The sequence below is a fragment of the Piliocolobus tephrosceles genome, chromosome 6 (genome assembly GCF_002776525.5).
Source record: "Piliocolobus tephrosceles isolate RC106 chromosome 6, ASM277652v3, whole genome shotgun sequence".
Classification (NCBI taxonomy): domain Eukaryota; kingdom Metazoa; phylum Chordata; class Mammalia; order Primates; family Cercopithecidae; genus Piliocolobus; species Piliocolobus tephrosceles.
Genome location: NC_045439.1, coordinates 125918710 through 125942592, shown reverse-complemented (window position 1 = coordinate 125942592; position 23883 = coordinate 125918710). Strand labels below are relative to the sequence as shown.

The window sequence follows — 23883 nt, the reverse complement described above, 5'->3', positions numbered from 1 at the left end:
CACAGGTACTTAAGGCATAAACAACACAGCTCAGTCAGAAACAGCCCAGGGAAAAACAGTTATCTATTGAAACTGATTTAAATACTATTGTAACCTTCTCACCAGGGATGAAAATTCAGCAGTTCGCAATGGAATTTAGATTAATAAAATGCTTATGCTTTAAATAATAGAAAAAAAGAAACCAGACTCTAAACCACTCCCCACTGCCAATGAGTTTGTTATGTTGATAATGTGAAGACAACTTCAGAGATTTAAAAGCACAGGGAAACTGAGGAGTCCTAACTAGGAAAAAGATTTGCTAAATGAAATCACTAAAGAGGAACATAGAAACATTCTGTAAAGTTAGCTAAATTATCTTTATTTTTTTCAGAAACAGGGTCTCACTCTGTTGCCCAAGCTGGAGTGCAGTGGCATGATCTTAAATCACTATAGCCTCAGACTCCTGCGCTCAAGGGATCCTCCCAGCCTTAACCTCCTAAGTAGCTGGGATCACAGGTGTGTGACACCATGTGTGGCTCAAATTCTTTTTACTTTGAAGGCCCTGCTAGAAACTTGCTGCTGCTCTAATTCACGACTTGGAGAGGCAAAACTAAAAAAGCTGTTGCTGGGTTCAGGTGCTGTGGGAGAACCCACAAAAAATGGTCTGAACTGAAAATCTCCATCTCCATCGCCCCGATTTCGAACAGGTGTATTATCCAAAGGAAACTTGGAGTTGTTACCTAGTGGGGAAAAAAAGGGAAAAACATAATTGTATTCATTTGATATCTACATAATCTACTTCAGAGAAATCATCAAATATATATATATATATATGAATATATATTTTTTTCTCCAGTATTTGTCTTAGAAAAAAACAGACATATAAAATCTTTTGCCCCAGGTTAAGAATAATCTTTTTTAAAACCATTGCAATAAACGTTCTAGAAAAAATATAACGATGAAATATTGGCATATACGATGACCCAATATCAATTAGCATAGGATTAAGACAAAGCAGATAATAGATCTGATTAAATGAACATTTAACTACTTCCACTGAACCCTTCCTTGGCTTTTGCAGGTTTTAAAGGATTAAATAACTAAAGGAAAATGCTGACTATATATATCCTTCAAGCTAACAGTGGTAGCAGGAGATAAAAAGGTTAACTGTGTACAAAAAAAGGAATGGGAAAGAACTGGTGAATATGAAAAAAATAAGACAAATGTGGACAGTGACAAGAAAAAAATTAATATATCTATAATGCCCATTTACAGTAACTCTGACTAAATTACATTACGTAAGTAAAACTGAAAGTTAAGCAGAAATTTAGGTTTTTATTCTTATATCTGATATTCCTCATCTCATCATCTCATATCTGCCCCCCACCTTTTTTTGTAGATACAGGGTCTCACTATATTGCCCAGGCTGGTCTCAAACTCCTGGTCTCAAGTGATTCTCCCACCTCAACCTCCCAAAGTGCTCAGCCGCACCTGACCACCTCATAACGTTTCTAAGACATCATCTCCTCCCCATTTAATCTTTTTCCTCAGCCTATAGTGAATATCCAAAAATGAGTATTAGGAAAGTCCAGCACAAGAAGCTTCACTTTTTTGTATGCCAAAAACAATTTCCATTAATAGCATAGCAAAAACCTATTGGATTTTGTTGCATAAAGAGTAGTATAAAGGAGAGAGCACAGGAAGACATGAGATTAATTTCATCTGCAAGACACCTAACAAGCAGACAAGAGATGGCATGATGCTAGATTGTGATTTCCAGAAAGAAAGAATCCTATTTGGATAATCTTTATATCCTCATTAGTTAGGATCATACCTAACAAGCTGGTACATAAAAGATATTTGCTAAATATTTGATAAATGGAAAAATGATTAAACAAAAGAACAAAACAACCAAACTGACAACTTAAGAACTGTACAATCAGTACCGGCAGGGGAAAAAAATCGAAACATGGCCTTCTTGGAGGATAGCAAATGGTTAAGAGTATAGGCTGAAAACAGGTTAGTGATATTGACCAAATTACTTAACTTTCTGTGCCTCAGCTTTCTCATCTGTATAAAAGGATAATAATACTTATTTCATAAAGTTTTGTAAATTATATGAATTTACATAGAACACAACAGTGCCTAGCACTTACGAATCAATAAATGACAGTTAATATTATTATTACTACAACTACGTAGCTTTTATTTTAATGTAGCAATTTGCAAACTTTCATTTTGCAGAGATTAACTCTGCTCAAATTAAAGCTTTAATGTAAATGTAAGCAAATACAATAGATAAAAGTAATGATGTACAGGTTGAAACACAGGTGAAGAATTCATAGCCTGCCACAACTCAAGACCCTTATCATCTCCACTGAATGCTTGGAAGTAGGCAGAGCAGTATAAAAAACCATTGATTTAAAGAATAGACACTGGATATCACATGTCCTTTCTTACCTAAGGGGAAGCCAAGAACACCAGACTGTGCAATCATGGATGGTTCAAGGGTGCCTTCATGGTTAGCAATAGTGATGTTTCGTAACCTAAGGCTATCATAGAGGCCTTGGAGCTTTTGATACTGACGATTGCGCTCCATAAGTTTCTCAGAGATGTCACTGAACTTTTTCTTGTATTCTTCTAGTACTTTCTTCATGGAGGTGACCTCCCCTTTCATAGAGGTCAATTCTACATCCTTGCTTTGTATTTGCTGAGTATATATCTTCTCCATCTGTTTCAGATGGCCCTCAGCCTTGCTGAAATTGTATTCTTGATAAAGACGTTCCTGATGTACCTGGTTCCAAAAGAAAAAAGATTTTTAAGGTATGGGGTACAAAGTTATACACTGTAAAATGTTATACAAACACAAAAGGAAAAGAAAGATGCTTTTATAGGGATGTTATTTTAACATTTAGAACCCAGTTTAGGCCGGGCGCAGTGGCTCAAGCCTGTAATCCCAGCACTTTGGGAGGCCGAGACAGGCGGATCACGAGGTCAGGAGATCGAGACCATCCTGGCTAACACGGTGAAACCCCGTCTCTACTAAAAAATACAAAAAACTAGCTGGGCGAGGTGACGGGCGCCTGTAGTCCCAGCTACTCCAGAGGCTGAGGCAGGAGAATGGCGTAAAAACCCGGGAGGCGGAGCTTGCAGTGAGTTGAGATCCGGCCACTGCACTCCAGCCCAGGCGACAGAGCCAGACTCCGTCTCAAAAAAAAAAAAAAAAAAAAAAAAAAGAACCCAGGTTAAGAAGCAATCAGGAGATACACAATGGAGATACACAATGAGGCACAGAAAACAATAAGTTATGTTATGAAATGCACAGAAAAAAAGTCTGGAAGAATACTCTCAAACCACTAACTTTATACCACCAAAAGAACTGAGTATTTGTCTTACTTTAACAAGTGACATGTTTTCCAAAGGTTTTTAAGAAACATAATCCCATTTTTCAAGTCATCAGAGCATGAAGAACAGACTCTTAAGACAACCCCAAATTATCATTGTTTCCTGGTACATACACCCTTGTATAACTCGCTATCCCCTTGCATGTGGGCAGGACCTGTGACTACAATACTACATAAAATGTGGCAGGTTGTCACTTCGTAAGTATATTACCTAAAACTATAAGGTCTGTCTTACTATGAGACACACTCCTTGCTGGCTTTGAGGAAGCAAGCAGCCATGTCAGGAAGGCCCAGGAGGCAAGTAACTAAGAGCCTCTGGCGAATAGCCAGCAAAAAATTGAGGACTCAATGAACCTAGACAGATCTTACACTTTTCACAAAAATAAACTCAAAATGGTTTACAGACTTAAATGTAAAATGCAAAACTATGAAACTCTCAGAAGATAACATAGGATAAAATCTAAATGATCTTGGATTTGGCAGTGACTTTTAAAATACACCAAAGGTATAATCCATGAAAGAGAAAATTGATAAGCAGGACTTCATTAAAGTTAAAAATCTCTGCTCTGTGAAAGACCCTATAAGAGAATGAAACAACAAGCCACAGATCAGGAGAGTATATTTGCAAAAGATAGCTCTGATAAAGGATCAAAGAATACTTCAAACACAATAAAGATACAAAGAACACTTAAAACTCAACAATTAAAAAAATTTAAAAATAGACCAAAAACTTCATATACACCTCACCAAAAAAAAAGGCAAAAAAGCATATGAAAACATGCTCCACATCATATGTCATCAGAGACATGGAAATTGAAATGAGATACCACACCTATTAAAATGGCCAAGATCCAGAATATGGACAATACCAACCTCTGGCAAAGATGTGGAGCAACAGGTTCTCACTCATTGCTGCTGGCAATATAAAACGGTACAGCCACTTTGGAAGACAATTTGGCAGTTGCTTACAAAAATAAACATACTCTTACCACATAAGCCAGCAAAAACACTATTTGGTATTTAACCAAAGGAGTTGAAAAATGCAGGAGCATGTAAGAGAAACAACTTACCCAGAAAAATATAATAAAAAGTTACTTGACAGATGACAAACATCCTTAATAAGTATAAGTGTATATGTAAGATGTAACAATACATTCAAGGACATGCTTAAAGTTATCCACAGGGAGGTCTTTCAAAGGAAATACTAAAAGTAGAAATCATAAAGGGAAGAAGTTAAGGACATGTATTTGATAAGAATGCTTATCATAGTATTTTAATAACTTGGAAATAAATTATGCTAAAAACAACATAACCATTAAAATATGATTATAGAATAGTTAACTAAAAAATATTTAACAAGATATTCATACCCAGTGGAGCATAGGCTACTCAGGAGGCTGAGGCAGAAGAATGGCTTGAACCCAGGAGTTAGAGACTAGCCTGGGCAACACAAGAAAACCCCATCTCGAAAGAAAAATACATACCAGATATAATATATTGTCAACTCTAACAATAAAACAGTGTGTGTGTTATTAACTTACTTTTATACAGAAGACAGAGTGTATATGTGTGCGTGTGTGTGTGTGTGTGTGTGTACCCAAAATATCAACAATGGTTACCTCTGAGTGATGGAATTATGAGTGCTTTAATTTTCTTCCTTTTGATTTTCAACAATAAACATTATTGCTTTTGAAAACAAAACAAGCTAATAAGAAGAGAGTTTCTCATATACTCATAAAAAGTAAATATAAAATAATGAAGGAAAGACACTAGAAGCTCCCACAAATGCCTGAAATTATATGTTCAAGAGAAACTAGACTAAGCACTAACCTGATACGTCCAGAAGGCCAGTGCTCGGGAACTAATGTCCAGCACAATCTCTGGTCGCAGTCCTGCCAATACCATAGCTTTATATTCCTCTGATGGACTGAGTTCTGTGCGGACAATATCTAGCTTTCCAGAAAGGGTACTGTTGCAGGCAGGACAGATAGCTGGTGAGCGACTAAACTCACCACTGCCGTGCTGATCACAGAAGATGTGAGAGCAGGCAGTGACCCATGCATAGCCAGAGAGTTTGATGCGACACTTTCGATAATTACAAAGCAGCATGTCTTCACACAAAGACATAATAGGATAGTGAGGTCTCCAGAAGCTGAAGAGAGTCCTAATAAGGGGTAAAAAGGCCAAGTAAGTTCAATTGTGATAAAAATAAAATAAACAAGTAAAAAATAAACATAACATGCATGTTTTTATTATAAAATACTGCACATTTTATTATATTCCTTGTATTTAGTATAATTGATCTATTGATTTCAGTTACTCAATAATATTAATTGTGCTCCTTGTTTGTCCGGTTTTCTAAAAACACTTTAAGGATAAAGGTAAAGACAAAGGTGGTTATAGATCTTGCTAAAGTGAAAAATAATATATACGTGGGCCATGGGCAGTGGCTCACGCCTATAATCCCAGCACTTTGGGAGGCCAAAGCAGACAGGTCAGGAGTTTGAGACCAGCCTGGCCAACATGGGGAAACCCAGTCTCTATTAAAAATACAAAAATTAGCCAGGCGTGGTGGCTCAAGCCTGTAGTCGCAGCTACTAGGGAGGCTGAGGCAGGAGAATCACTTGAATCCGGGAGGCAGAGGTCGCAGTGAACCGAGATCGTGTCACTGCACTCCAGCCTGGGCGACAGAGCAAGAATCTGTCTCAAAACATATATATAGGCCGTGCGCAGTGGCTCACCCCTGTATAATCCCAGCACTTTGGGAGGCCGAGGCAGATGGATCACGAGGTCAGGAGTTCAACACCAGCCTGACTAACATGGTGAAACCCCGTCTCTACCAAAAATACAAAAAATTAGCCTGGTGTGGTGGCGTGAGCCTGTAGTCCCAACTATTCAGGAGGCTAAGGCAGGAGAATCGTTTGAACCCGGGAGGTGGAGGTTGCAGTGAGCCGAGATCGCGTCATTGAACTCCAGCCGGCGACAGAGTGAGACTCCATCTCCGAAAAAAAAAAAAAAAAAAAGTTGCCTTGGCCCTCCGGGTTGACAGAAAGGAACACTTGGACACCTTTATCCCAGCAGCCCCGCTGAGTGAGTTTCCTCAGGTATGTCACCTGGCAGCCACAGGCAAGAGAGGCGCGGCTAATTCGAATCTTCCACCAGCTGGGAGTAAGCGCCTATCTAATGGCTGTACAAGCTGCGTGAGGGGCAAGTTTTAGAGAAACAGCCCCATAGAAATTACACTGTGGAATTTTCAGTCAGCTTTCCACGCTCAGTAGAGAAAATAATAATAACAAATGATACTTAATCTGAGGCTGAATGAAAAAGCGCAGAAACACTCCGTTACCTCCACAGCTCCACAAGGGAAGATTCCAGGATTCTCTGCGCGCGAGGGCTCCAGGGAACTACGCCAGAGCGCGCGTGCGTAGGGTTGCCCCGAAGCATCTTGGGACCTGCCAGGCCATGTGGAGGTGCGGCGGGCAGCTCCGGCTTTCTAAGAATCAGGAGAAATTCGCAGAAACGGTGTGACAGCTGTAATTGGACAGCTGGCACCTCCAAGTTGGGGTAATCCACCGTTTTATTTTTTCTCCACCTTGGAATAGACATCTTTCCAGCTCTCACACATCCTCTATACACATTTAATGAAGTTATGATTTTCTTTGAGTCTGCATTGCAAACATGCATTACAGGGTTTTACATTAAGCGATAGTGGGCTGGGCGCGGTGGCTCACGCCTGTAATCCCAACACTTTGGCAGGCTGAGGTGAGCGGATCACCTGAGGTCAGGAGTTCCAGACCAGCGTGGCCAACATGATGAAACCCCGTCTCTACTAAAATACAAAAATTAGCTGGGCATGGTGGTGGACGCCTGTAATCCCAGCTACTCCAGAGGCTGAGGCAGGAGAATCACTTGAACCCAGGAGGCAAAGGTTGCAGTGAGCCGAGATCGCACCATTGCACTCTAGCCAGGGCAACAAGAGCGACACTCCATCTTAAAAAAAAAAAAAAAAATTAAGCGATAGTATTGAGGGTCACAACTTTGAGGTGACCTACCTGCGTGCTCTCCTGGAACTGCTGGCAGTTCCAGGCATTACCTATAGGCATTACCTATAGCAGCTGCTGTAGGTAATTATTTTCTGCTTAATCTATATGGATGTTAGAATTCAGATTAAAAATTAACCTGAAGAGGAAAGCTAGAAGGGTCCTCAGAATATAAACCTTAATGAAGCTTTTTTTTCTTTTCCAGATAGGGTCTCACTCTGTCGCCCAAGCTGGAGTGCTGTGATCCGATCTCGGCTCACTTCAACCTCCGCCTTCCAGGTTCAAGCGATTCTCCTGCCTCAGCCTCCCGAGTAGCTGGGATTACAGGCGCCTGCCACCACACCCAGCAAATTTTTGTATTTTTAGTAGACACAGGGTCTCGCCATGTTGGCCAAGCTGTTTTCAAACTCTTGACCTCAAGTGATCCACCCACCTAGGCCTCCCAAAGTGCTGGGATTACAGGCGTGCGCCACCATGCCCAGCCTTATACCGTCTTTTGTAGCCATCCTTCCAGATGTTGTGACCCTATTATGAATTAGTAACAGATGCAATTAGCCACACAATGGACATCAAACCCTGCAAACCCCTTTCTGAGTAGTGCCAAACCATAATATCAAATCTTTTTCCTTCAAACAAAAAACTGTCAAAAACTGTGCAACTTCCTACAAGGTTTGTCAACTGGTTCACAGTAATTAGGCCTTTGTACATTTCCTAAAATATATTCTGATAACTTTAAAGTGGTAACTTAATTCTGGTATAAACCAGTTTCAAAATGAAATCTTCATGTGTGAACCGCGTACTCCCTAACATCTGTTTTTGGCTGTTCGAGCCTTTTGTGTGAATTCTGGTTTTAACTATGCCAAATGTAGAAGTATTAATACAAAAAAAAGTACAACTCATTTAAAGTTGAAAAATGCAAAATATTCTAATTTGACTAGTACCTAACTTTGTGATCCTAGCCTTTGTACTGCACCATGATCACTTCCTGGAGATGTATCTAGTTAATACATACTTAACATTAATTCATTTTAACACCATGTACTGCAAATATGCTACAATTTATCCATTCTTGTAATAGACATTGATTGCGGGTTTTTACAATTAAAAACAATACTGCAATGAACATTCTGTGCATGTCTCCTTGAGTACACATGCCAAAAATTCCTCTAGAATATAACACCCAGAGACTGGGTTAGTATATAAGCAACCTCAAATCAACTAAATGTTGCCAAACCACTCTCCAAAGTAAAGGCATAAATTTCACTGCTACCAGCAAAGTATACAAGAGCCCAGTGCTATAAATTCAGCAACATGCAGACATGTCAAGTTGTTTTATTTCATTGTTGTCTATCTGATGACAGTGAAATGGTATCTCAGTGTTGTTTTAATGTACAACTCTTTCATTACTCGTAAGAGTAAGCATTTTTTCATCTGAATGACTACTCAAGGATCCTCATCTGTGATTTGCCTGTTCACATCCTTTGATGATTTTCTTGATTTATATGGAGTCATTTAACAGTAATATGGCATGCAAACATAAGTTTGAATTTTAGTGTACACAAATGTATCAACTTTCCCTTTTTGTACTTATGTCTACTCCAATGTCATACTCTTGCTTTTCAATAGTTTTAAAGTTTTGCTTTTCATATATACAACTTAATTCATTCTTCCCAACATAAAGAGTCTGAATAACTTACAATAAGAGTTGTGAAGGCCAGAGTGACCACAACATTCAAGAAAGCAAACATTCCAACAACTTCGCTATTTGATGGAGTGGTAGTCTAGTCTATAACGTTCCTAGGTTATATTTACCATGCAAGGGATACAATATGCATCACAATATTAGGAATGTTGTATTTCATTGCTTTTAGAATGACATTTAATCATATTTATTGACTATACAAAACAAGGCAACCAACCACAAAGACAAAACTACTCAGAATAACAAAATCATATTCCAACTCTTCAGGAGGCCAAGGCAGGTGGATCATCTGAGGTCAGGAGTTTGAGTCCAGGCTGGCTAATATGATCAAACCCCATGTCTACGAAAAACCACAAAAATTAGCTGGGTGTGGTGGTGGGCACCTGTAATTCCAGCTACTCGGGAGGTTGAGGCAGGAGAACAGCCTGAACCTCGGAGGCGGAGGTTGCAGTGAGCCGAGATTGCACCACTGCACTCCAGTCTAGGCAACAAAGTCAGACTCCATCTCAAACAAAAAAAAATTATAGATATGAAATACTTTCCATGAGAATCAGGACAGGCACAATGGCTCACACCTATAATCCCAGCACTTTGGGAGGCCGAGATGGGCAGATCACCTGAGGTTAGGAGTTAGAGACCAGCCTGACCAACGTGGAGAAACCCCGTCTCTACTGAAAATACAAAAATTAGCTGGGCATGGTGGTGCATGCCTGTCCCAGCTACTCAGGAGGCTGAGGCAGGAGAATAGCTTGAACCTGGAAGGTGGAGTTTGCGGTGAGCCAAGATCACGCCATTGCACTCCAGCCTGGGCAACAAGAGCAAAACTCCGTCTCAAAAAAAAAGAAAAGAAAAGAAATACTTTCCATGAGAATCTATATAGAGAAAAGCAGTCTGAAGATATTATAATGAAAGAGAAAAGACATTGAGTTTCAAGTAGTAGTTGTGCTATATTTGAACATATAGAAGTAACTTCCTGTTTGTTTTGATAGCTTGTTTTTATAGCCAGAAGTTGAGATTTGCAACAGACAGAAAAGTCTGACAACCTGAAGACCGATTTCTTGTAATTTATGAAATGGTTTAACTCAGTTGTTTACTATTTTTAGACAAACTACTGAATATTCATGAACTGTATATTATTGATGAAGCAATTTCAACAATCTTAATCTAAAGAATAGGTTTCATATTCTGGCCAACACAAGTTATTACAGTTGCATACCATTTGTGAGATTCTGGTATAAGCATGAGTATTAAATCTCATTACAAAAACAGTGAAGTATACCATACTTTCAATATTTAGATTTTTATTTTGTACCCCTTGTATTTAAATATACCATCATGGATGTAAACACAGCATATAGGGCAGTATACTTTAGCCAAAACAATTGAGAATATTTCAACATGAAGCAGAAATGAGTTTTTAACCATACCTGAGTGGTATGTGCAATTTAAGTCAATGATAAATATCAAGTAAGATTGTAAATAAAATATTAACAATAAAAGATTTTTAAATACCAGTAAGCTTTTATACATCTATTCCTCACATAAATAGATTGGTTTTGGCAGTCATTCTTATAATAGGGATTGATTCCAGGTTTTACAATTAAAAACAATACCACAGTGAACATTCTATACATGTCTCCTTGAGTACACATGCCAAGAATTCCTTTTGGAAACCGCCCTGTTTTGTCAATCAGGGCTTCCCCCGCCTTCCCCCCCGCCCCACCCTGAACCCTCTATGGCTCCCACACCCAGAGACTAGGTTAGTATAGAAGCAAATATTTTTTTGGTATCTCTTCTGGGCCAGGTCTTAGGGGAAAAGAAGGTATCCTGCTTTCATGAAGTTTACAATCTACCAAAGGATCTAAGAATGACAGAAGAAAATGAAAATATTATTTTATTCTTTCCTTTGCCACCTCTTACATTTTTGCAAATTGATTCCATAAAGCCATTTCTGGTGAGAAAAGTCCATCTTTAACTTGAAGAATTATCTATCTTCATACTGCAAAGAAAAGTTATATGTATAATTTTTTTTTTTTTTTTGAGACGGAGTATCTCACTCTGTCACCCAGGTTGGAATGCAGTGGCACAATCTTGGCTTACTGCAATCTCCACCTCCCAGGTTCAAGCGATTCTCTTGCCTCAGCTTCCCAAGTAGCTGGGACTACAGGTGCGCACCACCATGCCTGGCTAATTTTTGCATTTTTAGTAGAGACAGGGTTTCACCATGTTGGCCAGGCTGGTCTTGAACTCCTGACCTCAAGTGATCTGCCCACGTCAGCTTGCTAAAGTGCTGGTATTACAGGTGTGAGCCACCGCACCCAACCAAAAAGTGACTTTTTAAAACTGCCCTGACTTGTGTGAGCAACCACTCTAGAAAACCAAGTAAACCATTTAAAATTTGAATATGAATGACTTTATAGTATATAATGTTTCAGTAACTCCCAGAACCAACTGGCTTTCTTTCATAGCGCTAGATGAGAGCTATCTAATTACTATATGCTCATGTTTTGAAACTAGGCTGCTGCTTTTATTTTTTTAATCACACGTACATTTTCTTAATCTAGAATCACCACCCGTTTAGTAATTGTTTGACTCCGCAAAAATCAGAAGGCACTAACGGACAGCCAGCCCATCCTCATGGTGCCCTGAGTGAAGATAAGCCATTTTTGATATATGATGGATCAAAATCCCACTGCCTAAGGCTCCAAGCAGTGAGAGGAACAGCCATCAAAATTTACCTCCAACCACATTAATTTAAGAAACGTTTATAAAAAATAAAGACATCCCAACCTGGGCAACATGGCAAAACCCCGTCTCTACAAAAAATACAAAAAATTAGCCAGGCATGGTGGCCTGTGGTCCCAGCTACTTGGGAGCCTGAGGTGAGAGAATCACCTGAGGCTGGGAAGCTGGGGCTTCAGTGAGTCCTGACTGTGCCACTGCAGTCCAGCCTGGGCAATGAAGTGAGTCCCTGTCTCAAAAAAAATAAGACATCAAGAGACTCTTGTAAGATAGGAATCATTACATCTAAGTAAGAGCTAGAAGAGATCATTAAGGATCAATTGATTTGGCAATGCAAAATGAGGAACTAGATAAAAAGTTAGTACCAAAATCAAGATTAATCAACTAAAGAAAATGTTATTCCAACAATTATGTAAAGATACACACTATAGTGCCTGTGACTAATTCTAGAACTTAATTAAGTTTTGAGGGGCAGGGTGAAGGTAATGAGGGGTAGTCTAATTAACAGAAAGATATATAAGCAATAAAAACAAAGATTTCCTTTTTTTTTTTTGAGACGAAGTCTAGCTCTGTCACCTAGGCTAGAGTGCAGTGGTACGATCTCAGCTCACTGCAACCTCTGCCTCCCAAGTTCAAGCGATTCTCCTGCCTCAGCCTCCCGAGTAGCTGGGATTACAGGTGCACACCACCACACCCAGTTAATTTTTGTATTTTAGGTAGAAACAAGGTTTCACCATGTTAGCCAGGCTGGTCTTGAACTCTTGACCTCAGGTGATCTGCCCACTTCACCTCCCAAAGTGCTGGGATTACAGGCGTGAGCCATCACGTCAGGCCAAAACAAAGAATTTTCGTCAATCTATTATGCAGATGTCAAAAATTGCCAGGTAGTACAGAATCTAAGAGAAATATAAACATGGATTCTGAAGACAAAATAGTTAACATCAAACTCAGCATTTACTATATGCTTTACCCACACCCTTACTAATTTAATCTTCAAAATAACCACCCTGAGTCAAATACTATTGCCATTCTCTAAAATATAAATATAAAATATAAAACTAAGACACAGATAATTAGGAAACTTGCCAATACTGCATAACTGGTGAAGTGATAGAGAGCATGGGTTTGAACCCAGTCTGACTCCAGAACCCATATATATACTATACTATGCTACTTCTCAACATCTTTAATTGACTTTTTTGTTTTTGTTTTTGTGTTTTTTGGAGATGGAATCTCGCTGTCACCCAGGCTAGAGTACAGTTGCACTATCTCTGCTCACTGCAACTTCCGCCTCCTGGGTTCAAGCAATTCTCCTGCCTCAGCCTCCTGAGTAGCTGGGATTACAGGTGCACACCACCACGCCCAGCTAATTTTTTGTATTTTTTTAGTAGAGATGGGGTTTGCCATGTTGGCCAGTCTGGTCTCAAACTCCTGAGCTCAGACAATCCACCCACCTTGGCCACCCAACGTGCTAGGATTATAGGCATGAGCCACCACACCTGGCCTCAAATGACTTTTAAAAAATGAAACTTATAGCACCTTAGCAGCTGGCCATGAAGTCACAAACCCGAATTTTCAAAGACTCATATATATGTCAAAGCTTCTCAATATCAACGTAAGCCTTACCATAAAAGAAAAATGCAGTAATCATCTACTGTATATCCAGGATTTACAGCCCCAAAGAGGTCCAGACTGGAACAGTGAGACTCAGATCTGGTTTCAGTCTCTTGAAATTTTACTTCTGCAAAAGACAACAAAAGCTAAAAAATTATTTCAAGTCCTGACATTACTTTGAGTTGTTTGTATTTCCCGTATTTCACCCTTCTTTCTACCTAATTCTCTGCTGAAAATGCAGGCATGGGTAAAGAATATAAGCTTGTCCTAAGTTACTTCAAATAACTTTTAAAATATTACAATACATGAATACAATAAAATTAGAAAATAGGTTTATAATAATGCAAGATTACTTGTAGAACTCAATTCTAGAGAAAATAACCCCTAGTATTTTAGTATATATATCCTTTCCAATTTCTTAAGCAAACATATGCATATAAAAATATTTAAGCAGAAACACATTGCTCTATAATGTTTTCCATGTGTCATGAATATCATTCTATTTCAATAAACATAAACCTGTATCATAACTTTTAAGTGACTATATAGTGTTGTATTGTATAGTCTTCACAAAATTGATTTAACCAACTCTGTGTTTCCCTTAATCTATATGTATAGATTGATAAAATAGTGATTGGTTTAAAACTGCCAGGCTAAATTGCCTATAGAATTATACCAGTTGCCAGTGCTTTTTCTGTAGTGTTTAAACTTTTAGATTAAGGATTCCTGACCCTAGTTCTAACTCACAAAAGTGATTTTTTGGGATTATAGAGATATCATAAAAGATCAAAGCACAATAAATTAGTCTCAAATTCCTAACTTATTATTTATATAAATTTATTATATATAAATTCTTAATTTATTAAGGTTTAAGAATCACTTGGGATTACAGACTAAATCCCAGTATGAATTCCAACAAGCAGAATTCAATTGCAGGTGTTTGCCCCTAGCTTTAGTCTGCTCAGAGCATGTGTTTAATCAGGCTGATCAGCTGAAACACGGACTTAACATGCATTTCATCATGGCAAACTGTAAATGACTGGGGAAGGGCAAACCAGCACTAGCTCCTTATCCCTAAATAGGAAAATTCTCTTAAGGTTAGAACTGGGGATTTTTTTCAATTACCAAATTCCATCCACTAATAACACTGAGTCCCAAGTCTTGCTAGGTGATTAGAAATCCAAATGAGGTAAAAATGAAGATTTTGCTCTTACTCTTACCTCTGGTATCACATGAATCCAGCTTCTATCTAGAAATCCAGTTGAACCACAGGATCTATCAATTACCTAGGATCATTTCTGGAAAATTAAAAAAAAATAAATTCACAAAGGTTATGATCACATGACAACTCACACCAGCATGTTCTACACCAAGTCACAAGAAAATTTAGAGTAACTGTTCATCCTTTATTTAACTCTCCATTCGTTAATATAAACTATTGACTCATCTTTCAGACAATGTCACCAAATGCCCAAGCTCAATATGAAATAGGGCACGATCAGGAGTTCAAGGTTACAGTGAGCTGTGATCATACCACCGTACTCCACCCTAGACAACAGAGTAAGACCTGTCTCAAGAAAAAAAAAAAAAAAAACAGAGCAGGACCTGTACACAAGCTTAATTTTGTATAAATTTACAAGTTTGGATAAAACTGCACAATAGTCTAACCAACTTCTGAAAGGCTATAAAGGTCAACAGTCTCACAGTAAGAAAACAGTTACGCAAGAGAAAGGAGTCAAGAACTTGTAAGATTCAGCTAAATGAGAAAATAATCCAAAATAGTTTTTTCAAAGCATGTTTCAGTTTCATTTGAGCCAATGCCGGATTGTATTTAACCTTTACTCTTCGTAATCCTTTGTCAAAATAATCTGAAGAAACTCTTCCCTTTACCTAGGAAAATTGAATTAGTAACATTTGGAACTCAAGTCTGCCACAAGATGGCAACGTAAGAAAGAGACTTGCTTTAATTTCCTCTTCCAGCATTTGAGTGTAATCTGAACTTTAAGGTCAAATACATACTAGATGCACAGTTCATCTTTGCAGGCAACCTTCACACTATTCCCTACTCTTCACCTAATTACTAGCTAGAAATTGTTTTTATTTACTTGTAATGATCATCTAAAACTTGTTAGCTAAAAATACTAGTTATACTTTTATCATTGTGTTCTTTTTCATGCAGCAATGTGGAGATTTAAAAATCCATAACCTCAGATACAATCAGCCAGAAAGACAAGACTCATAGAAATTAATATACCACCAAATAAGTGGTAGAAAGCAAGTAAGATTAAGAAAAAAAGTAGGATTGGTCAAGGAAGGCTTCATGAAGCAAAAACAGTGGGTCATAAGTGGACCTTAAAGTTGCATGTCCAATAAGCAACCACTTAGAGTTAAAAATTAAATTTCTCCATTACCCTATTCACATTTTCATTACTCAATAGCTATATTGGCAGTATAAACATAGAACATTCCCATCAAAACAGAAGGCTGGACATCAGTGCCTTTAAGAATGGGTCTAAAATAAGCTGACAGAAAGAAAGCAGTGGCTATCATTCTTTGGAAATCCTATCTGTCAAGCTGTATAGAATCTGTATCATTTAAATTTTACAACCCCCTATTTACAAGGAAAATTGAGGCTCAGAAAAATTACATAAATTTCCTAAGGTCACCTAACTAGTAAAAGCTAGGATTTAAATTCAGTTCCATCAAAACTCCATACTCTTTTCACTTCACCACGGTACTTCCTACAGAAAATAAGCAGAGCTAAAGATGGTTTGCTTTAAAATGTAATGCAGTGACATGCTAGCTAGCTCAGACGGTTGGAAAGAAACTGAAGCATTTTAAATATCTCAGACAGATATGATCAAAATGTTATTTTACTCCTTCTTTGCCCTACATTTCTATAATGCTTTAACTATGTAAAATGTTTTCAGATCAATAGGATTCAAGGTTAACTAAGAGAATGAAGAAGCAAGACATGGTGTGAAAGGTTTCTACAGTTTTAACAACGTCTACCTTAAAACTCCTTGATCTCTCCAAACCTAAAAATCAATTTTTTAAAAAAGGAAATAAAAAAAAAACTACTTGATCTAAGTATTCTTACAGGATAATAATTATAGGTTGAAAGGAACAACTTCTCTATTAATCTCAACTCACAAACAAAACCCAGATTGCAAGAGGCCTGGTCTTTTTGTTTTGACACATAGCACAAAGCCTGGCACATAAATCCTGATGTTAAATATGGGATACCTTTCCCAATGGGTGATGCCCCCTGCAGGATTCTAGTCATGTATGCTTCAACAAGTGTCATTCCGACATACAAAGGACATTTCGTATTTACTAAGTATTTTGGAAATGCTCCATAAACAATCAATGATCCCAGCATTTTGTTGACTGTGGGCAGTAATCACTTCAAAGTACCAGTGTTCATAGCCAAAAAGTACATTTTATATGTGTGAACAGATGCTTCATGAAGGCCTAATACAAACTACAAATTGATACCAAATCAGCAGATACTTGTGTTAAGATTTCATTACCATTCCATTTGACTCTATTCCAATTTACTCAGTGCCACCTAGCATTATAGGATACAATAGTAACTCAAAGAATCTCTAGGCTAGGCTTTTTAGATAGAAAAGACACACAGACATGTAATAAAGAGAACTTAAGGCAGCTTATGTGATCAAAATTCAAGTACCAGGCTTTAGGTCCCATCAGCCTTTAACCCTTTCTGTTGAGAATATCCAAATCCAAGCCCATGATTTTCAGGGGGTCTACGGAGGGGCCAGTTCTGGACTGGCACACAGGGTGCTGGACTTCCCTCCTCAGTCGATTTCATCTTCAACCTGAAACAAAATGAAAACACAAAATTTTGTTCATACGAAGTAAATACTAAACTGATAGCTTGGCATAGTTTTCCTTTAGAGATAGTTATATAAGGTACTGCTATCAGAACAGACTCCAAGTTTTAATTCCCACTCACTATCAGAGTTTCCTTCCTTTTTAAGGCAGAATAGTATTCCACTGTACATATATATCATATTTGCTTTATCCATTCATCTGTTGATGGACCCTTAGGTCAATTCCACATCTTGGCTTTTGTGAATAATGATGCAATGAACATGGGCGTATAGATATCTCGGACACACTAATTTTATTTCCTTTGAATATACCCAGAAATGGGATTTCTGGATTATATGGTAGCTCTATTTTTAATTTTTTTGAGAAATTTCCATACTATTTTCCATAATAGTTGCACTAATTAATATTCCCTAAAATAATAGATTTTGAAATCATACAAAACTAGATTTTAATCCTGGCTCTCTCATGTATTTGCTGTGCCCATGGGTAAGTTATGGAACTTCTCTAAACCTTAGCTGTCCCCTCTTTAAAATGAGAACAAATACTACATACCTCTTAAAACTTCTGTGAAGACCGAGGTAATAAATACACTTTGCACTGTAGCTGGCATGGTGTTAAATGTTTAATATGTTATTTTTATGTCTTGCCCAAGCTCAACCAGCTAGTGAGTAGAAAGGCAAATATTCTGCCTAAAAATTTCACACTTTTCCACAGCCATAAAAAAAAAAAAAAAAAAAAAAAAAACCATGTCCTTTGTAGCAACTGGAGCTGTTGGATGCTGCTGGAGGCCATTATCCTAAACAAATTTACGCAGAAACAGAAAACCAAGTATTGCATGTTCTCACTTATAAGTGGGAGTTAAATCTTGGGTAGGGAGCTAAATACTGGGTTCACAGGGACATAAGGTTGGGAACAATAGACACTAGGTACTCCAAAAGGAGGAAAGGAGAGAGAGGGGCAAGAACTGAAAAACTTCCTATTGGGTACAATGTTTACTACCTAGATGGCAGGATCAACAGAAGCCCAAACCTCAGCATCATGCAATATATACCCTGTAACAAACCTGCACATGTACCCCAAACAAATTTAACAACAAAAAGTCACACTTCTCACAATAACCCAGAAGCCAGAAAGGTCACTCATATAGTACTCATAAGGGCCCTTCCAACTCCAAGATAATGGGTCTTTTATTTTTTATTTTTTTGAGATGGAGTTAGTTTACCCAGAAAATCTACTGAAACAAAAAATATATCTTTTAAAAAAATAATTTTTAAAGAATACTATGTGATCATTATAAGGAATGTGGACACTCTACTCATGGAACTTAAGTGGAAAAAGTAAGACACAGAGTAGAGTAGGTACAGTAAAAGGGAAGGATACCCACACATATTTGCTTATATGCATAAAATATCTTAGTAACACTGTTATGAGGGGAATTGGATGGCTTAGGGAAGGGGATAAGAAACTTCGATATCTTTTGAATTTTGAATCATGTGAATGTATTACCTATTCAAAAAATATATATATGTATATATATGTATTCAAAAAATATATATAGTATTCAAATATATATATATATATATATATATATTTTTTTTTTTTTTTGAGACGGAGTTTCGCTATTATTGCCCATGCTGGAGTGCAATGGCGCCATCTCGACTCACCGCAACCTCCACCTCCCGGGTTCAAGCGATTCTCCTGCCTCAGCCTCCCGAGTAGCTGGGATTACAGGCTTGCGCCACCACGCCCCAAAAAATAAATTTTAACAATGCTTGAGAATTATAAAAATTATGGGAGGCCTACAAATACCTATTACTACATTTGATTAACTGGTTTATTATTTGTCTTTCTCACACGTTCTGCCTGTATGGATTTCCAACACATACATCATATAAAAATTAACATGTATCAAAAGAAAGGAATTCAGTGAAATTACATTCAAGGTCACTAGGCAAAACTTTTTATGAGAAAACAGATATGCAAAATACTTACTTTAAATAAATAAGTATTGCTTACTTCTAAAGGTACCTAACATTTATTACATACCAACTAGAGCCTAGTTTTTATATATTTTATCTGATCTTGGAAAGCTAAGCCTCGGAATGGCTCACTGCTTCTCCCAAGGTCACCAGAACTGTAAACTGTGGCGCTGGAATTTGAATCTAGAGGCTTGTCCTAAACTAAGGTCTCTGATCTCGTTCCATAGCTTTTACGGACACACTCACCACAATGGCAACATTAAAAATTAGCAGCTTTTCTTAGGGCTTATCTGTCTTTAGAGTTTGCTGTCCAGGTTCACCAAGAAAGCCGAAATGATCTGAGCAAAGTCCAGGGGAAAGACAAGGTCCGCTACAGTTTCTACAAACCCAGTAAGGACCTGGGCCCTCTAGACACTCACCGGAGAATTAAAATCTACTGAGCTGAACGCCTTCTCCCGAGATCTGACCTCACCCAGAGAGATGTAAATCAAAACAGCATTGGGATGATAATATCTTTCCCTCAAAGCAAAATGAAGTCGGCATTTTCCAAGAACAGACGCGCTATGCGCGTGAAGCGCAGTCAGGACACGGAGATGGAAGGCAAACCCAGTACTGCAGAGGCCCACGTGGAAACAAGCCAGGCAGAGCATTTCACTGCCTTCTCCCAACCTCCACACGGCCGACATTAACCTCCTTGCGACTCACACACGCTCCAATGCCGACTTGAAATAAAGGCCTGCCACCTGGGTATATAACTCAAATGGAAGAGAAATTCAAAACAATTAGAGAGCAAAATTAAGTGCACACTCACCAGCCCACCAAAACGGAGAGGGAAAGAAAGTGGAGAGACAGGAAGTCGCCTTGGGAAGTGTCTTCAGAACCTGATTGGCTAATGAGTTCAAGAAGATTCCCTCCTCCTTTACCTTAAAAGGTACTGAAATGACGTAACCCATTCCACCCCTCTCTATGGCCCAGTGATGCTTCTTGCACTATTTTTAGAGTGAACTTCTTAAACCAAGTTTCCTTTTGAGTTAATGTACTTAGGCAAAAACAGGCTAATTTTATACACATTCTTGTTTGCGTGGGCCTACTGTATTCTATTCCAAAGAATTTTCATCCCTTAAGGGTAATTTCGTATCCTTTGTGACCTCAACATGGTTAATTTATGCTAGGCAACAGATTCCATTATAAACAGCCTAGATCTATTCAAGTTAAAATTTACCTTAATTTTTCCCCCCAAATCCAAAGCTGGCCTGATAAAATTTACCTTCAGGTAATCTTCGAACTAACAGGCTTAGTAGATAAATGGTAGATGGTTAAGTGTTTAAGGTTTCAAATAAAATTTAGCTGATTTTGAATCTGAACTTGCCACTTATTTGCACATATCTAAGCCTCAGTTCCCTCAACTATAAAAAGAGGAAAAAAGATGAAATCTTCCTACTCTGATTGTTGTGAGGATTAAGTAAAATAATTTATATAATGTACTCAGTACAATGCCCAGTACACAGTACTCAACAATGTTAGCTGTTATTATTGTCATTACGTATTTCTTGTTAGGTTTTATCTTCCCAAGTAGGCTATAAACAACTAGAGAGCAAAGTGTACGTTTTACACATCTCCAGACCAAAACAATGACTTTCAGTGCTGAAGACATAATTGATTAATCAATTATTTTGACTCCTCACATTGCCCTCCAGTTAAAGTATAGGTTCTTAGCCTGTTAAAAAAAAATTATTTTTTTTGAAACAGGGTCTCACTTTGAGTCCCAGGCTGGAGTGCAGTGGTGCAATCTCGACTCACTGCAGCCTTGACCTCTCGGGTTCAAGTGATCCTCCTGCCTCAGTATCCCACTAAGTAGCTGGGACTACAGGCATGCACCACCACACCCAGCTAATTTTTGTATTTTTTGTAGAGACGGGGTTTCGCCATGTTGCCCCAAGCTGAAAGATGTCTTTTTAAGCCATAATTAGAGGACTCCCTGGCATAATATTCATCATTATTCTTAATAAATACTAATATAATATATAATAGGGAATACATATACAAATATATGTTATATATACAAATATACATGTAATGTGCAAATATTTGAAGTATAAAAACTAAAGGTGTACGAAGAAATGATACAACTCTAACTCATAGTAGTTCTCATTTTTTAATCATTTCATCCTATCCACCCTGTTTCCACCTTACTAGAAATTACCTATTCCTATCCACTTTAGAGTTTACCTGCCCCAAATTTCCCAACATTTAGCGTCAAATGCTACTTCATTGTTTCATAATTGATTTATTGTAACTTCTAGAGTCAAAACATTTCTTGAATGTTTACTATAAACCAGGAATGATGCTAAGCACTTTATATTCATTACGTTGTTTAATCTTCACATTAACCCAAGAATGTAAGCACTTTCATTATAACTATTTTACCACAGGAAAAAAAAAAAAAAGGAAACAGAGTTATAGAGATTAAGAAATTTGTCTGTTTAGCAAGTGGTAAAGTCAGGATTCAGATCCCAGTTATTATGGTTTGAATGCCCCCTTCAAAGTTCACGTTGAAACTTAATCCCTAAAGTGGCTGAAACTTAATCCTCATTAGAAGTGGGGCCTTCAAGAGGTGACTGGATTATGAGGGCTCTGCCCTCATGAATAAATTAATCTATTCATGGATTAATAGGTTATCATGGGAGGGGAACTAGTGGCTTTAAAGAAAAAGAAAGAGATTTAAGGATAGCATGTTAGCAGTCTCAGCCTCCTGGCCATGTGATTTCCTGCCATGCCTTGGAACATCACAGGGAGTCCCCTCCAGCAAGAAGTTCAGATGCAACCCAGAGGCAGTCCCTTACCTTGGACTTCACAGCATCCATAACTGCAAAAAATAACTTTCTTTTTGAAAATAAATTATCCACAGTCTAACCAGCATGGCAAAACCCTGTCTCTACTAAAAATACAAAAATTAGCTGGATATGGTGGTATGGGCTTGTAGTCCCAGTTACTCGGGAAGCTGAGGTGGGAGGATCGATCACTTGAACCTGGGAAGCGGAGGTTGCAGTGAACCAAGACTGTGCCACTGCACTCCAGCCTGAATGACAGAGTGAGGCCCTGTCTCAAAAACTAAATAACTAAATAAATAACCCAGGCCTGGTGCGATGGCTCACGCCTGTAATCCCAGCACTTTTGGAGGCCAAAGCGGTCAGATTTCTTGAAGCCAGGAGTTCGAGACCAGTTTGGCCAACATGGTGAAACCCCATCTCTACTAAAAATACAAAAAAATTAGCCAGGCATGGTGGTGCACACCTATAATCCCAGCTACTTGGGAGGCTGAGGCAGGAGAATCGCTTGAACTAAGGAGGTATAGGTTGCAGTGAGCCAAGATTGCGCCGCTATACTCCAGCCTGGGAGACAAAGCAAGACTTTGTCTCCAAAAAACAGATTAATTAAAAAACAAACAAACTAATAATTAAGTGACCCAGTTTCAGGTATTCTGTTATAAGCAACAGAAAACAAACTGAGACAGCAGCCACCCAACTTGAGAGCCCAAACTCAACCACCACATTACTCTGCCTCCTATTGTATGATTTCAGAAAACCTTAGAAAGTACAATATTATTTTCAAATTCCCATTAAATATCTAACATCTCTTTATGATATTCTGTATTCCAGGTTTTAATACTCATAACAATCCATTATGAAATTCTCTTCAGCTGGTAACATCAAAAATTTGTGCTCTGTAAAATAACTTTGAAATTGTTTAAAAGTAGATAGATTCCTGGGTCCAGGCGCAGTAGGTTACATCTGTAATCCCAACACTTGGTAGATGGAGGCAGAAGGATCGCTTGAGCCCAAGAGTTTGAGAGCAGCCTGGGCAGCATGGTAAAACAACTGTCTCTACAAAAAATAAAAATAAAAAATTGCCAAGAGTGGTGATGCCTCTGTAGTCCTAGCTACTAAGGTAGGCTGAGATGGGAGAGAGCATGAGCCCAGAAGGTAGAGGTTGTAGTGAGCTGTGTTTACACCACTGCACTCCAGCCTGGGCAACAGAATGAGACCCTATCTCAAAAAAAAAAAAGTAGATTCCTGGGACATACCTTCAGAGATTCTAAATCAGTGGGTGGAACTCAGGAATATGTATTTTAATAAGCACCCTCAGGTACTTCCGGTAGATTTGAGGCTCACCCTTTGGAGAACACGGACTGAATGACTATTGTTTAAGGATGTTATCACTGAAAGGGTGGTGGGGGTGAGGGATAAAAGACTACACACTGAGTACAGTATACACTGCTTGGGTGACGGGTGCACTAAAATCTCAGAAATCACCACTAAAGAACTTATTCATATAACCAAATACCATCTGCTCCCTAAAAACCTATTGAAATAAAAAATAAATTTAAAAAAAGGAAAAAAGAGATGTTATCACTGCTGCAGTGAGTAAACTCTTGGAAAAGGTAGCACTCTTTTTTTTATAGATACTTTAAGTTCCAGGGTACATGTGCGCAACGTGCAGGTTTGTTACATATGTATACATGTGCCGTGTTGGTGTGTTGCACCCATCAACTCATCAGCACCCAT

At 38.3% G+C, this 23883-nt stretch overlaps 1 protein-coding gene and 2 non-coding genes across 6 annotated transcripts; all 3 read right to left on the bottom strand.

The window, feature by feature from the left end:
* Window positions 1-337: 337 nt before the first annotated feature.
* On the bottom strand, window positions 338-20184 carry CCNB1IP1 (cyclin B1 interacting protein 1). 4 transcript variants are annotated; one of them, XM_023186658.1, is made up of 9 exons: window positions 20130-20184; window positions 17176-17323; window positions 14702-14779; window positions 13494-13608; window positions 11046-11124; window positions 6730-6876; window positions 5214-5547; window positions 2440-2773; window positions 338-719 (listed from the first exon to the last, which is right to left on the bottom strand). In XM_023186658.1, the coding sequence occupies exons 5-9, from the start codon at window positions 11072-11074 to the stop codon at window positions 517-519; spliced, it is 1047 nt and encodes a 348-aa protein (XP_023042426.1). In that variant the 5' UTR covers window positions 11075-11124; window positions 13494-13608; window positions 14702-14779; window positions 17176-17323; window positions 20130-20184; the 3' UTR covers window positions 338-516. The 4 variants fall into 4 exon arrangements, with proteins under 4 accessions (XP_023042426.1, XP_023042427.1, XP_023042428.1 ...); XM_023186659.1 differs by lacking the exon at window positions 11046-11124; XM_023186660.1 differs by lacking the exons at window positions 6730-6876; window positions 11046-11124.
* On the bottom strand, window positions 11708-11855 carry LOC111522581. Its single transcript, XR_002725278.1, has one exon. It is a non-coding gene; the product is annotated as a small nucleolar RNA SNORA79 (small nucleolar RNA).
* LOC111522582 lies at window positions 14436-14512 on the bottom strand. Its single transcript, XR_002725279.1, has one exon. It is a non-coding gene; the product is annotated as a small nucleolar RNA SNORD126 (small nucleolar RNA).
* Window positions 20185-23883: the final 3699 nt, after the last annotated feature.

Coding starts and splice junctions, on each gene's coding strand:
- CCNB1IP1 (XM_023186657.1), bottom strand. CDS start 7,067: ATGCATGTTTGCAATGCAGACTCAAAGAAAATCATAACTTCATTAAAT. Junction 5,548..6,729: donor TCCCTTGTGGAGCTGTGGAG/GTAACGGAGTGT, acceptor ACCCCTTATTAG/GACTCTCTTCAGCTTCTGGA. Junction 2,774..5,213: donor TGGCCTTCTGGACGTATCAG/GTTAGTGCTTAG, acceptor TTTTGGAACCAG/GTACATCAGGAACGTCTTTA.